We start from the raw sequence: 14,659 nt of genomic DNA, 5'->3' as shown, positions 1-14,659 counted from the left end.
CAGTCCGCCACTCTATTGAAAACCGGCCATGGACGGCCGTGAGTAGTACTGTCGTTCGATAAACGGCGTCTTTCCCGGAGCTTTCGGTTCAAAGATAAGAATCTCGGATTCGAGGTCAGCCAAGCAGTCCTCGAGGCCTCCTTTGGCCATCGGCAAATTTCGAAAGGGCGCTCGACCTCGTACGAGGTGGCAACCGGGCTGCAGAGAACGGTGGGGGATAGTTACCACCCTGTGTAGGTGTGTACACTTATCCTACACCTATGTGTATGTGTGTATACGTTACACTAATATGTCTCTGTGAACGAGACTGGCGCACGATCGAGATGAATCGGTGTACCGGCGACGTTCCGGTTATGGCGACAAAGGACAATATCTAATATCCGAGAAGAAAGGCTGGCTCTATATTATAAAGTAGGGTTTTTTATTTCTTTCCTCTCTCTTTTTCTTTTTTTTATCTAGTATGGTCACATCGAGACCCCGGTTTTTCATGTACCAAGAGCAACTGAAAGGAAAGCACAGAGGCAGGTGCTCGATACAGGTTGCAGAAGGTCAAGCGCCCTCCGAGCCAAACAATGAAGAAGCTCTTCTACTCTCCTGGACTTGCACACTCTGTGTCCGGTCTCAATGTGCACTCTGAATTATTTCTTCGGGCATCTGGGATGCACTCCTGGCTCCGGGAATTTATTGGATAGCGATTGTATGATGTGTATTGTCTCTGGTTTAATGGAAGTCGAGGGGTTCGAGGAGATGTTATGGCGGATGCTGGGAATTATCTTGGGGCATGGGAGACAATTTCTGTTGGGATATTTATTTTGATGTATTTCTTCGGTATTACTGTGTGTTTCTCCCGTTTCTTTTTTACAGTGGTATTGCGTTATTGGGAAAAATTGTTTATCGATTTGAGGATTAATGTTGGGCTTGGATAAAATGGGATATAAATATCCTGCCTTCTGATGAAATATACGATATGTGATAGTATAAAGGTAAATATTATATCGTGGTATATGCAAGGAGAAAATAAATGATAGTAATTAATATAAAAGTAATCAGTCAGGGCGAAAGTATCTGTATAAATGTAAAAGATAAGTAATAGCTGGTAAGGAATTTGTTTTACGATAGTCTCACGTATTGAATCAGGACGCTTTTGCTAATATTATAATATGCAGTACTTATTCCAAACTTATTTCCGTCACACTCTTAAAATTCTCGCTCCATCTCTGTAAATCAATCGCTCGACATTCGCAACTTTATTATTTTGTTCCAAATATTTTTCACTCGCTTCCAGATTCCTATCATTTTTACGTCATTCGTACAAAACTACAGATAAACCAACCAATCTCAAGTTTCTTCCGCGTGTAAACAAAAAATCGACAGACCACCGAAGTACATCTGTCACAGTTGCTTCAACCAGTACAGCGAACAGAATTCTTGAATCGTGATGTTTTTCGTAGGGTAGAAAAATCCAGCGCAGAAACCACCCCCCTTAGAGCTGGATTCGGTTGACAAATAAATCAACGAGCTTCGTATCAAGCCCCAATTTCAAATACACTCCAGATTCGTCCGGCGAACTCTATTTTCACGACAGGGGGTGAGTCGACGTCGCGCTTCGGAAACGGGGCTGAAAACATTCCGCTGGCAAGATACAGCCCCCATTCGGGCCCATGGTCGATATTAAGCCAGCCCGAAACTGTTCACGTCGCTGAAACACATGGACAATACGGACAATGTCCAGACAGGATGGATTGTATACTGCCACTCAAAAGTGTGGGGACTAACTTGCTTATTTTTCTTAGAATACAAATTTGACTACAAAATTATATATAGAAAGACTGAGAATGGTTTCATCTTTTATTTGAGTTGTCGTAGAATATACTGATACGATAAAATGTAATTTTAAACGTTAATCTTGCTATAGAAAATTTGATGCTGTAAGTGTCAAAGATTATAGAACAGCTTTGTTAGTCAAACAGTTTATTATTTACGAACTGATAAGGAAATTATACTTAGTTCTGATAAAAATATTAAAAATCGGTTAACATTTTGAAGAGATACTGAAGTGGTTTTTGGAATGTGGGTATACTTACATACTAGTAATTATTAAACATACGACTACGTAATAGAATACTAGATGAGCATGTGAAATCAAGAAAATACTAACGAATTATTTAGTAGGACATTGGTAGGATTTTAGTAAAACCTCTACAAAAAAATGCAAAAGCTTTCTGTTCAATTCAATACTATAACATACGTTTTATTACATGCTTTTTAATCACCTATGATATTTCATTCCGAATTTTATATTTAGTGAAGGATCATATATCATTTAATCTCTTTTTCTATTGTATTTTTATTGCGTAAAATACGAGAAATATTTTTATTGATTTTTTCATATTCTGATAAACACTCTTGTCTGCTATTAAAACATGAATTTTATTGAAGTGTATTGAATTTTAAAATACTTGTTTAGAAACAGTACAAATTTATACGCCATTTAAAACATTGAAAAAATTAATTTAAGAATTGTGAAAGAACTACGTATTTTGAAATGTTAATAAGGGATTCTTGCACTATAGCTTACAGTCTCGCAAGAAGATAGTAGTATCAGCATGTGAGAATTTTCCACAAAGAAAGGAGTTCGAATGGCACGCTTTTTCACTTAGAATAGATTGTTTGGTCTCGCGTTATAGTAATTCTTCTACTCTGTCAATACATAAAAGGGTAAGTGAATAGTACGTAGCAGATTAGAATTATATTTCGAAGTTTGTACAAGAAATCAACACATGTTAAAATAACTTGTGAAAAGGGTTGTGGAATTATGGAAAAAGTATATTAAAAATTCAAAATATCGTAAAATTTGCAGGCAAACTATTGACAAAAAAATGTGCGTCATCGTCGAATCATATTTAGAAATTTTGATGAATAGCTAAAATGTTGGAATAAATATTAAATTTATCACAACAGACGAACAACAGGAGGATCAGCGACAGAGCTTCTTGTCCAGCAATGTTTGCGCGAAAGGAACGTTCATAAATTACTTTTTCTAACGATAAACTACTTAAAAAAGAAAGGGAAAAACTGGTTTGGCTAGTTCGTTTTTCTGGGTCGAATGGCGTTTTACACGAAGGCAAATGTTTCGCGACATCCTGTTATAATTTTCAGCCTCTGATAAGCTTAAAACAGTGGCGCGCATCGTCGGCCTTATGAATCCTCTCAAACTTTCTTCTACATATAAGGTGATTCTATTCAATCTGTAAATGGATACATTTTAGATAATTAAAGTGTGTTACATGAACTACATAAGTTTCGCAAGTTCATTAAAGTTTCAAACAAAGGCAAATGGCGATTTGTACTCTTCACATCTGTTACCACGTATTTTTCATGAAAATTTGATCAAAATTCAAATAGATTTTAAGGGAAATTAAACAGATTATATGAATTAATTCGGTATGTTTGTGTAGATCCCTTTTTATTTATAACCTAAATATATTTTTAATCTCTTCGTAAAGATCGCGAAATAATGCAGAAAGTAATGAGAGTATGTTATACAAACCATACAGGTATTAGTTATGTTATAAATTTACCAAGTTGTAGAAAACATTTCAATTTTTCAATTGTAAAAAAAGATTAAACTACACATATTTTTACTCAAAGAAATGATTATTAGACTGCGGATATTTAGACAAATTCTGCGAATTCTCAGAAACTGCTGCAAAATCCATCTTGTCAAAGACAACCAAGTGTCCGGATACTTCTAAGCAGCAGCATAATTATGTCGTCTACGTGTTTCATTCGCCGTTTGAACATTCTTTTAGCCTAAAATGAGGTCGAGTCCTGCTTCGAAAACGATACGTTTAGTACTACCTTCGCACGACTGCAGGAATTTGATACTGTGAAAACGACGCATGTAGAATCTAGTAAAAGATCGCTTCTTTACTGCAGTATAAGATTATGCGCCAATACTTTTTACAACTACTGCAAAATACATCATGTGAAAAATGAGCAAGTGTCCGGATACTTTAAAACGATAGTGTATGTCTTCTATATGTATGTTTCATTCTCCATACGATATTCTTTCTCAACCCAGGTCCTAGACCAAGCTCAAGTGCCTAATTCGTTTGCTCCTTCGTCCACCGATCCGGTAGCGTACATGCTCGTCACAATGCAAATCTCCGCTCGTCTAATGAATTATTTAAGCGTCTGCGCCTCTCTTTCTCGCGTTCGCGTTCCTTATGATGCATGGCCTCGTACGCACGAATCTCTCCTTGAGAATCCACGGTGTCTGCGGTTCATACTTCGTTCGTCGAACCGTATAGTCCCTTGACATCTCCTTGGAGAGATGCTCTTGAGAAATTTCTAGCCTGTGACGAATTTCTATGGAAATCCTCCTCGTCCAAGACTTTCTGCGGCAAATGGTTCGTTGAACATTACGATTTTCTGGCAAGAAACTGTTGAGAAATGACGAACGCGCGGACACACGTCGACACTTTGTTTTTCTTCATTTTCTTTTGTGTTTTATGCGAAGTGGGTTTTTCTTCAAGGAAGATGAGGAGGTTTACGTTTTCTTGTCATCGTTTTGATTGGCAAATTTATCACGGACGCGTCCACGGAGCACTTTGATTTTATTGATTTTTAGTTTGTAAAGAGTTGCCTTTGGGGTTTCTTCCAGATTCGTTCTGGAACGGTCACAATGAAACAGCATGTGCGCCAAACGAATCGATAACTCGCGCCACGATCGAGTGACACGTGTTTTTCCAGAAATTGTAGCTTCTATAAGGATCGAGCTTTTCTCACGTGTTTTCTTAAGCTTTTTGCTACTGCAGTTCCGTTTAAATTGCAGCCTTAAACGCTTGTGTTGTGTGTAATATGATATACGTTGAACCGTATGGTTACGTAACAAATTCTGCTACACTAGTGGAAGTATTTATTGCGTTACATGCAATATTATTGATGATGCAATTTATTTTTGCCGAGGTAGTAAGCTATACTTTGTTAGAACCATATATTTTAATCAATTTTGAAGAGATATAGAACCATGTTCTGATGTATAAATGTAACGATGTTTATTAAAAAAATTATTCGAAATGTGTAATCTTATACCACACCATGAATGCTAACATTTTTCAAATATTATGTTCTATCGTTATACAGTTGAATAGTAAATTAATATTTATTTACGAGCAAGAAGTATACAGTAAAATACCACTACAATCAATAAATAATGATTTTAGTATATTAGAATACTTTCTACGTTTAATTATAAATTTATACTTTCTACATAAATGTGAAAAATATTAATTTTTAAAGAAACTTTTTCGTACTACGCTTTATGGTTAACTTGCTACGATTTTGCTTTGTTCTTCGATTATTATTTATATACTATTCGTACTAATAGTAAAAGGACCATAATTGTTTAAAAGCATTTAATATTAAAAAAGAATATTCAGTACCCAAGTAAGGCAGTAAATATTTAAAAATAGTAAATATCTACATATTAAACAAATTATAAAATATTATAAAGGAATGCGATAATATGAATAGTTTTCATAGTATCGTTTTAAAGCTCACGATACTGTTTCTGAAAGAAAAAAGTTGTAATACTTCAACGCACGATATCGCAAGATCTATCCAATCTTTCGCTTTATTTACAAGAGAGTTTCGATTAAGCGGTTTAGTCGGCGTGAAAAAAGACACGCGATAAACCAAAACACAAAGATAAATTAAAGAGAAGATATTAAACCTTCCTTTTGTTTCCCAAAATGAAGTTTTTCATTTGCTTCCACCATTCGTAATTTTTATTCTCGAAGAACCAGAAGGTTTTGCTTTTTTAACAAAAAATTGTCACTAGTCGACGACGTTATTATTATTGAAATTGCATAAAAACACAGGAAATTGTTAATTGATCCTCCTCATCGTAAATCATATTTGTGGTTCTTCCAACCTAGAGACAAATTTAGGAAAAATTCTATTAGGTCTAGGACAAGATTCTGTGTTTTTCATTTTATGTCTTATATGCTTTCTTAAAAGAAAACATGCCTTTCTTATTGAAATATTTTCTATCAGTAGATTGATAAGACAGATTGATAAAATATTCAAAGTATTCGTTATATTTAGCGAATGAAATAAATTTCTATTTAGATACCATTCCTTTAGTTACATTTATAAAGATGTGAATTTACATTAATATCTACAGTCTACAGTCTATCTCTGACATATTTACTGTTGATCTTAGTGATTTTCTTTCCATTTTTTAAATAACAAACACGTTGTCTCTTATATTATATAATGAATATCGTTTCTCGCTGTAATATTGCTTTAGTTATTTAAAAATCATGAACCATTTCATAAGTATTTCTATTTATATATTATTGATTACTTATTATTTGTTTAGAAAGCTTTAGTTTCTCTTTCAAAGCACAACACGTAGGAACGGCGTACTTTCAGATCATTTCTCTTTGTCAATATAAATTGGATCATACTAAAACAGTAAAAACACAAAGTTTCTACAAGATTGAAATCAACGAATTTATACTATGGCAAAATCATATCAATTTGTATTACAAATTTTATTATTTTGATAAAAAATTCTAAAACATATCGTTGTGCTAAAATATATTAGCTTTAACATACAGTCTTGTTAGAATAAAAATTAAGAGGAATTTTATTTTACTATAAGATGTTCGTTTTAGGATATGTTATATTTAACGATCTGAACTAATCGATTTATTATGTAACAAACGTAATAAAAATGAAATTTTGGCCCCATGAACACGACATAAAGATATTCCTTCGTACTGTAATTAATCTATAGAAATCGTTGACTCACGCGCTAATTATATTCCCTTAATAAATTAAGTTTCTCATTGCTCTTTAAAAGTTCGACGAATTTAACGCATGAAGAACCACCAATTCATACCTTTATAAATAAATGTGCAGATTTAAACGAATGACGAAATGAATTATAAAACGAAAAATACAGAATCCTTTTCTACGATAGAATCGCTAAGTTGCAAAAATCTGTATGTTTACGTGGAACGTGACGAATTAATTCTGAACTTTTCTTTCCCTTTTATACAGTTGCCATGGAATTGAGAACCGACATGCCGCGAAACACGAAAAGCGTCCGTCACAGAAGCTCGAAACCTCCTGGCCATTTTCCTTGTAAGTCCAAACAAAGTTTCTTTGAAAAGTTGCTTGCTCGATCGGCTATTCAATCAAGTAGCTCGTCATTCTAAGGCTTTTCGGCTTCATTACCGAAAGAAATTATTAAATAGAAAGGAATACTATGAAATATGTAGGTCACTTCCAAATGAGAAACCTTGGTGGGTCACACATGAGGAATGTGAAAGGTGTGGAAATGTTTCCCTTACGAGAAACTAGGTGTAAAATAAATATTTTATATTAAAATAGTTTAAGTTCTAAGCGGACGAGAGTTAACGCTTCTGTAAGCTTATTTTTTGTTTGACTTTTTATGGGAGGGAAGAAATGTGAATCGCTTTGCTCACTAGCATCGTGAAAATCGCAAGGACGAAGAAAACTTTGAATAATAAGTTCCCTAGTTATTTATATCATATTTATCATATCATATCATATCATATTTATTGACAATCAATATCACAATGTAATATTCCGATCTTTAAATCTTTAGATCTAAGATTTAATATTGCAACATTTAACAACTTAACATTCTAACAATCAACACTTTTATTTCCTTAAAGAAATTCCTTCTAAACGTTTACGAAACACAACGAAATTCGGATGTTCTCGCACGGTACAACAAATTTAACAATGTAATGTCCCAACGTTTAACAATCCGACGCTCTAACGATTACCAACATCGCTATTTGTTTGAAGAAATTCTTCGCGAAAGGAAGGAATTCTTTACGAAGAACAACGAAATTCTTCAACGAGACGTTCTTACACGGTACAACGAAGATTCTTGAAAAAATCCGAAGAATCTAATATCCTTAAATTATCCTAACGTTCAAGCACGCACGCTTCTATTCCTTCGAAGGAACTCTTCACAGATGTTTGTCACAAGGGAATAGAATTCGAACGTTTTTACACAGTGTACCAATCCTTTAGAGAGAATTCTCTACTGTTATTTCTATTCTAGCATGTCCAACGTAAACATACTAACACTTCAATACCTATCTCTTTACGCGTCACCAATAATTACCAATAATTACCAATTTTCCTTAAATTCCGGAATCCAGGAATCGTCCATCAGTCACGTGCTAATTGTATTCCCCTAACGAATTCAATCTCCCATTGCCGTTTAAAAATTCGACGAATCGAACATTCGAATAATCAGCAATTCATACCCCTGTGGAAAGAATCTCTTATTCTTTGAATCGAAGGAAAAACAATGAAATTTCGAGCGACACGCGTCTTCGTTCATTCGATGGGAATTCCTTTCGCATATCTTGCCCCGGCTTGACGCCATTTTTACGGTCAATATTTCCCCGCTAGACTAGATGTCACCCTTTACTTGGCCACCCTCACCCATTGGAAAGTTGTGCCACCCTCCGTGTGATAGCGCCACTGGCATGTTTCCAATTTCCACGAGGGCTGCCTCTTTGTTCGTCACATTCTATCGGCCGCTTTCTTGCTCCCGTTTCGCCTCGCTAAATTTATTCGTCGCCCGCCACTGCTTCTATCCGTCCGACCTTTTCAACGGTGAAACGTTTGCGAACGTTCCGAGCCTTGATCCACGTTATTCCGCGGAGATTGATGAAAAGTAAAAGTACAGACCGACTAAACCGGGTCACTTTGCTTTCGCGGATAGACATGTTACCATGAGAAACGCGAATCGTTAGCATTGTTACATAATTCTTTGCGATGCATTTTCTTCGAGGATTTTTGAAGCGGCAAGGATATTTGGAATTTTTCCATTTCCGAACGAGTACCGAACTTTTCCTCAAGTTTTACGGCTGCAAAATAGGATTCTTAAACAATTTTTCATGCTTGACTTAGTCATACTAGGAAGATTTTTTGGACATTAGAACATTTAGGGACGTTAAATGGATAATAAAATGATTAATATGTTAAATGGATATTAAATGTATAAACTAGTTTAGTGTCTTTAGGATTATTCATTTTTATTTCCAAGATCGAATGTTCCTTATTCTCTGGGAAAACAGTTGCTTTTTTAAACTAAAATTAAGGTCAATTTTAAAACAAATACATTTATTGTTTAATTATATGCAACATCTAATGTGAAAAAATCAAATTCAAATATTTTCTCTTTTTGGCATGTTTTGAAGAAATTTTGAAAGAAATTATAATTTGTTAATTGAATAACGAGCGTGATGAGTGCTTAAATTTGATTTTGAATTAATTTACGCATGCAATAATAGTTTTTTATTTACATAGGTAGGCAATCACAGCAAGTACACAATAATTTTGCTGAGTCAGCAACAATTCCTTATAAATTTGTCTATTTTCTTGAATTTTTGGCGTTTGAAGGTTCGAAACTTTTGTTGCCAAAATTTCTTGAATCTAGTACAATCGTGTCAATATTCAAGTTCTTGAAATATGAGGAATATCCGAAATACATGTTGGTCGTAATTGTATTTCAAAGGATGTAATATTTTTCGAATTTTTGGCAAAAACACGAATTACGAAGAGACAAATGAATGAAGAATGACTATGAAAACACTTTCCTGCAAAAATAAAGTAAAGTAAACGTCCAAACGATAACTAGGAGCATAAATCCTCCTCTTTAAATAGAATTATAATATTAGCAATATTAATATTAATTGATCGAATAATATATCGTTAGTTAGATATATATATATTTTTAGATTATAGATATATTTTTCCTACTTCATTTTCAATTTGGTTTCAGAACTGTTGACGCAACAACTTAATCTAGTTCATGAGATAAGAATTTATTGCTGAGTGGATGAGCGGTTGCGTTTCAATATTTCATTGTTGTGTCATCCAAAATTGCATTCGATTCGCGTAAATATATGCACGTTACGCAAAAGAAGCGCTTACACAGTTGGTGATGTAATACAGATTACTATATCGGTTCCACATTTACGAAAATTAATACTAATAATAGAACTTCGTGGAACTTTAGAGTAGTCGTGGAATACAGAATTATAAATGGGGGAGTTGCAATAAAATCCTTTACCATCGATACTTTGACAAATTTCTCAATTCCGAAGCGTTGTTTCGAACTTTATTACAGTTCCAATATTCCGCTTTGTAACTTTTCAGATTCGAACTCTGCGAACTCCTGTTATCAATTCACCGTTTTAGAAACTCAAATTTCTCCAATTAAGATTTTATTGGTGTCATTAAACCGCGAAAAATTTTAATTTTTACGCTATATCATTCCAAATTTTGTTTTAGATTTTTAAACCTATATTTTACTATTTTCCAAGTGAATAAAAATAACGTTACCTCTATTACGCGCACATACTAAACATCCTAAACTTAAATGAGAGATTTTACATCTTCCTTCTCTTTATTTCCTCTATTTTCTTTTTATGTCGTACTACGTTATCTTCATAATATATAATAATCGTTCCACGTTTAAGAGCTGAAAAACGCTACTAATGTGTTATTATAAATAGAAAATACAGGAGAAATGCATGATAACTTACTTTGCTAAAAGGGAGTATTTTAACGTGACATAGATAAAACAGGGAACAACCTGCTAGGTCCAAAAATATAAGCCTTTTAAAAATAGCTGGTAAACCCACGAATTCTCGTAAAACACCAAGGGTGTAACTAATCTTATGACAATCAATATTTTTACAATATTCAAGAGCTTAGTAAAAATATATAATCTGTAATTTCTAAATTAAATAAGGAGAAAATTTTGGTAATATCAGATTGACGAATATAAAATGTGACTTATCATTACACTGCGAATAATTATGTATTTCTGAAGAAATTTAAAGATGTGAAAACGTATAGAATGCATATAATACATTAATACACCAACATATATATATATATATATATATATATATGTGTGTGTGTGTGTGTGAAATATTTGAATATTTGTTGTAATATTCGCCGAATCTCTGCCTAAGTTCCATTTATTTGCTTGTGTTCATAAACTTTCATGAACACTTTTCATAAATATCCGAAGCCTAGAATAGAAGAGAATAGAGAAAAGTTTTGAAGAATATCTATCATGTTCGTTTCCTGTGTTCTTTTCAATTATTATAAGTATGATTTTCGTAGCTAACGTTAAAATAACTTTCTATGTTGTTGTAGCAACCCTATCTGTTGCGTACGGGTGTCGTATTGTGATTACTTGGCAAAAATAATTCTAATAAAAAGCAAGAATTAACAATTATTTAGAGGTCAATAAGTATTGCTACGAAGCTTTTAAAATGTATATTCTTATAATTATAATTAAAGAAACAAAACGTACATAAAAAGTGTCATCATTCAAATATTATAAGAATATTCTAGTTCAAATACATACACTAACATACCATGTGAATTCTGTACACTTCTACACGTTCAAATTTCTCCCAACAGCATAAACATCCATAGACGACTTGTAAAAGCTCAATTACATAACTAATCTCATAAAAATTTCTTCGACGTTCAGGAGGATATCCAATTCCAAACCGAAACAAAACGACAATTTCGATAATACGAGGATGATCTGACAGCGTATTGAATTTTATAATTATTAACCCCACTTGTCGTGTCTCTCCCCGTCGGTCATTAAATACATTCCAACACGACTTTAATCGAACGAACAAAAAGCCCAAGGATTCACCCCTGGCGGATAAATTTTGATAGTCCTCGAATAATCGTGGGCGTGCTTGACCTTAACACTGATTGGTCGATACCTTAAAATAGCCCTCGTGCCGGGCATCTGATAAGGCGGTTTATTTATAAATCTGACTCAACATATTCGCGCGCTTTCGCCCGTACATCGACGATGGAATTTCGTCGTCGTTCCGTCTTCACCGTTTCCTCATTGTCCGCGTAATCGAGTCCCTGGAACCCCGGGGTGCCAGAACATTTTTATTGATTTATCGATTCGTCCATAACCACAAACCGAAACGAGACAGATAGGCAGATAACGAAAAGCGAAATAAAGCCAGAAAGAGGAGCGGTGGGGGAGAGGGGTGAAATGGCGGTTAGAAAACATAACAAACAGGCTGGAAATTGGTATCAGATAAGAAACCGCGATTCTGTTTGTACGTTTCGCGTTAGTTCAACCTTGGATCGGTTGTGCATTTTTCTTGCAAACGCAACCAGTCAACCTGCCCTTGGGAAATTATTGCCTTCGACGATGAATGGCTTCGCGAATGGGACAGGGGTATGTACTGGCTGCGCCTACAATTGCAGCAAGAAAGTCGATGGTTCTTGTTGCCTTTGCGCTTCCATTGTTATTTAAGTCAATGGAGCAGAAAGCCACTTGATGCTAGACAAAAGAAAATTTCTGTACAAACAGACCGGGACCAGATGGAATACTTATCAACGAAGGTTTGGCTCGATGGTCACTCTCGGTTTCGTGAAACAGGCATATAATTATTAGATTGGATTTCTGTCGTTAATGTTGTTTGTAGGAGTAGTCGATATTTAATTTCGACGAGATATATGAGAGATGGGTTTAGTATTCATATTCGTTTATTGGTATTCGAGGTGAAGGTATTATATTTATTCAAGGATTCTATGGTACTTGGAGAAGAATCGGAGGGTTAAAGGAAAGAGTTTACTGGAGTAGGATGTTTAATATTCAAGAATACTGGTGGTATGTAGGAGTGCTTTCTCTTTTGTAGGTTTGATTGATGCAAAGGTAGTAATGTTCAGTGCTTATTTTTTTTTCTTTATTTGGATGAATTTTACAATCAATTGTCATTGAGAATTATAAGTAAACTTTCTGGCGTGGTACTATGTCGTGTTTAAAAAGTATTTATCGTGTGAAGTGCTTATTTGACACAGAAGACTTCCCTTTGTCGAGAAAAATATTTAACGAACGGGTATATTTCGAAAACGTTTAAAGGATGCAATTAAAATTAAAAGAAATATTAGGCCGATTACTCGAAGGAAATTTTACCCAACAGCTATAGATACTAGAATTGTTGCAAATTCAATACCAGTTTTTATTTATAGACATTGACTATGAAATTAATCATTTTATTTATTTATTAACAATTCTACTCGTTATAACGACTATGCTGTATTTTATGACATAGCAAATAATGTAAAAGAAGAAAAGGAAATTTAGTGCTGAAGGGTACTCTGTATTCAAGGGTATTGGAAATATATAAATGCTTTCTCTTGTGTAGGATTTGATTGATATCAAAGAATATTTATTGTAAATACTTTATGACATAAGAGAATTTTATTTATTGAAACAGATATAATACATCCTGAAGGAGAATTATATATTGTTTCAATCAAAAGATCATATACCTTCACAGCGTGAATAAATATTTGGTCAAAATATATTAAAGATGGTACATAATATGGGAAATTTTTATGAAGCATAGAAAAACAAATTTTATTTACACGCATATTCGCTAGAAAAATTCCAAATCTTATTTATGAATGATACTACCCATCGTAATCTACTTTCTGTAATACAAAAATTCCATTTTGTTACAGAAGAAAGTTCTAGACATTAGTAACGTATCCATCCGAACGTCCGATAAATCAAAATTCCCTTCTCCTTAACCCTTTCTCCAAAGAACGTCGTTGCGTGGTAACTCACCCAAATAAAATCCATCAATCACCCACACAATAAACCAAAATCCCCCGGTGTCTGACAGCGCAACCGTGAAAAACAACGTTATCAAAACCTCGAAACACCCGTAACCGAGTTTCCATAATCTTGTATCTTCATCTCGAATCAAGGACCTCGACCTTCCTTCATCGATGACCGTTACTGCCATCTTTTTCCCCTCGTCCCTACCAATTCCAGGAACATCCAGCTCCGTGGCTGGTGTAAAGAAAGAAAGGGCGCGAGAGAGGAAAATCGAGGCTCGAGGAACGGGAATCGAGTGTGCGCAGTCGCGGGACTGTTCGATGTCGCGGAGCAGTCATCGTGGAGAGCGACGAGTTTCTCGCCGCGTGTACACGTATATATCAGGCGGGAGGAGCGGTCGTCCGGTTGTCCAGGATCGCGATAATCGGGTGAAAGGTAGACGGTGACTTGCAGTGCCAAAGAGAGGCCAAAGTGCGATCGAATCGACGAATAACGATCGCACGACTTAATCTTCGAGGAGACACGTTGTCTCTTCGAGAAAGCTCCGTCCAGTCCATTCGAACGATCCTAATGGCCGCCAGGACTCGATCAAACCACCCACACAGACACGTAAATGTAATCCTTTAACCGTGTGCTATTTAAATATTCGAGACATGAGATGGACGTGAGAGGCTCCTCGAGGATCGAGGCGAAACCTCGCGACAACCGTGAACGAATCTGCTCCGGTTTCGTCGATCATTCGTTGAAAATCGTTGTCTTCGTTGAGAGACCTGGTGCATCGATCGCGAAATACGAGGCAACCGATCGTCGGTGCGGGCAGAACCTTACGAGCTTCCGGGAGCGGCGTGCGGCCTCCTGAAAAACCAGCCCGCTTCCCGATCGATCCCGGAATATGACCTTCGAGTCACGTGTGCCGCGGCGCGACACGCAAGTCACCGATACGAGCGGTTCCGACTCGCGAGGCGG

General features: G+C 35.3%; 1 protein-coding gene across 8 annotated transcripts in view; it reads left to right on the top strand.

The window, feature by feature from the left end:
• Positions 1-14,659, top strand: part of LOC100749002 (potassium/sodium hyperpolarization-activated cyclic nucleotide-gated channel 3) — a 213,576-nt gene that overhangs the window by 33,985 nt on the left and 164,932 nt on the right. For 7 of the 8 annotated variants that reach the window (XM_033321198.1, XM_024368234.2, XM_024368233.2 and 4 more), the window contains exon 2: positions 7,075-7,158. The exons of the other annotated variant lie outside the window; for it this stretch is intronic. In XM_033321198.1, coding sequence (XP_033177089.1) covers positions 7,075-7,158 — 84 coding nt within the window. The remainder of the gene's footprint in view (positions 1-7,074; positions 7,159-14,659) is intronic. 8 annotated transcript variants of the gene reach the window in all.

Source organism: Bombus impatiens, unplaced genomic scaffold (assembly GCF_000188095.3).
Source record: "Bombus impatiens unplaced genomic scaffold, BIMP_2.2 scf_0406, whole genome shotgun sequence".
Taxonomy (NCBI): domain Eukaryota; kingdom Metazoa; phylum Arthropoda; class Insecta; order Hymenoptera; family Apidae; genus Bombus; species Bombus impatiens.
Note: the sequence above shows the minus strand (reverse complement) of the source record. Positions and strands in the feature narration are given on the sequence as shown.